Genomic DNA, 1,733 nt, shown 5'->3' with positions numbered 1-1,733 from the left:
AGAACTGTTGCTCTTGGGTAAAAAAAATTTGGGGTTTTTTTTCCTGGGGTTTTCTTCGCTTCGCCCCCCCCCCCCCCCCCCCCACTGCTCAGATTTGGTGTTCAATGCTTTGCCTTTTTCAACCTTATTTCTACCCTTGTGTTACTGGGCAGAACCCAGTTTAACTCGGACGGGGCTAAAGAGGGTGCTCTGCTGCCCTGTCTTGCCATTGAGCGGTGTATGGGCCTGCTCAACAAATGCACCCCTCAGGAAAGGGGGTGAAATGCCGATGCTGCCAGAGGGTTCAGTGGGGCTCTGGCTTGTTGGCTGGCATGATAAAAATCATAGAAAATTAGGGTTGGAAGGGACCTCAGCAGGTCCCTAGTCCAACCCCCAGCTCATCTATTCTAACCCCCGTCAGAGTCGGCAAAGGGACAGGTTCGGAGGCTGGACCAGCTACGGGGTTTGTGCCAACGGGGGTTGAAAATCCCATCTCCCGGGAATGGGATACTGCCCCATTGCAACCAGGCGCACTATGGGAGTGGTGTGCCTGCTGCCCATGCTTCAAAAGCCCATCAGTAATTCATCAAGGATTGCATACGCATCAAAGACACCTTTTTCCCCGTCAGCAGCCAGAGGTATGACATGTCTTGCCCTACCTGGTGGCGGGTCAGGACCACGTTCTTCTTCGCCATCTGTTCAGCCATCGAGAAGACCCGGGCAGCTGAGAGTTTGCTGGCTGGGCTGCACTGGAAACCATGCAGGACCGAGGCTGAGAGGCTAAATGCAGGGAAGGGGAAATTGTAGGTTAAGGACCGAGTGCCTTTGAAACACTTTTGATCCCATGACCAGGCAGAGGAAAGTCTACGCTGCCTCCATCCCCCTGATCCCGGAGGGGGGCTACAAGGCTGGAAGACCCTAAGATGTCACAATCAGGAGGGATTATGCGAGTGTACCCCAGGCCAAGAAGGTATAGCTTCGACCTCTGCATTGGCCATAAGGGAAGCAAGCCAAGCCTCATCCATAGCGCTTGGCTAATGGAAAGCATTTGCAGGCCCTGTGTTTGGCTTTTCTTTACATTCTCCTTCAACAATCAATTGCTGCCCAGAGGTCACCGCGGGCCGGATTTATCAAGGAATTTTGGTTTGAAATATCCGGCCCCTCTTCTGAACCAAGCGGCTGGTCACGCCGGTCCTTAGCAGGGGTTAGAAAGAGATCCCCATCAAATGATTTTCTCTCCCCTTCTGAAATAGGAGGTACAAGAGAGGTAGTACTCACTCCGTGTGATTCTCCGTGGCAGACAGCACACGCTCAAAAAACACCGCCGCCTGTGAATGAGAACCGCGTGTGCTCAGGTCCGCGGAAAGGGCAAGAATATAGGGGAGAGAAGCGTTTACACACGGCGTCCCGAAGGAGCCAAGAGCCCAGACTGCCGAATATTACCGTGAGCTCTCGTGTCTCACGGTGGGTGCTTTGTCGGGGCAAACGCCCCTTGTCACGGAGATGTCTGAGAAAGCTTTGGCAGTTCAGACAGGAGCACAAAAGAATTGCAATTGGAAAAGTGGCAGAGAAGGGCCGGTAGCATGGTCAGGGAGGGCAGAGCTGGCTTTGCAAATGGTCCTGTCCCCTGCCTCAGAGGGGATGCAACTCCTTTCTCTAGCGTGGTCAACACCAGCTCTTTAAGCTTCATGTTGGCACCAGATGAATGAGCCATGACTAGGTCTAGATGGGGAATGAGGTTTCTAACCCTCCAA

General features: G+C 53.3%; 1 protein-coding gene across 1 annotated transcript in view; it reads right to left on the bottom strand.

Moving 5' to 3' along the window:
- The window catches only part of LOC109294279, a 49,106-nt gene that overhangs the window by 20,749 nt on the left and 26,624 nt on the right, over positions 1-1,733 (bottom strand). The window contains exons 16-17 of the mRNA XM_019512579.1: positions 1,258-1,307; positions 639-759 (exon numbers count right to left, since the gene is read on the bottom strand). Coding sequence (XP_019368124.1) covers positions 639-759; positions 1,258-1,307 — 171 coding nt within the window. The remainder of the gene's footprint in view (positions 1-638; positions 760-1,257; positions 1,308-1,733) is intronic.

This window comes from Gavialis gangeticus, unplaced genomic scaffold (assembly GCF_001723915.1).
Source record: "Gavialis gangeticus isolate Ggan-Ray unplaced genomic scaffold, GavGan_comp1, whole genome shotgun sequence".
In the NCBI taxonomy this organism is placed as follows: domain Eukaryota; kingdom Metazoa; phylum Chordata; order Crocodylia; family Gavialidae; genus Gavialis; species Gavialis gangeticus.
This window is presented reverse-complemented; position numbering and strand designations above follow the sequence as displayed.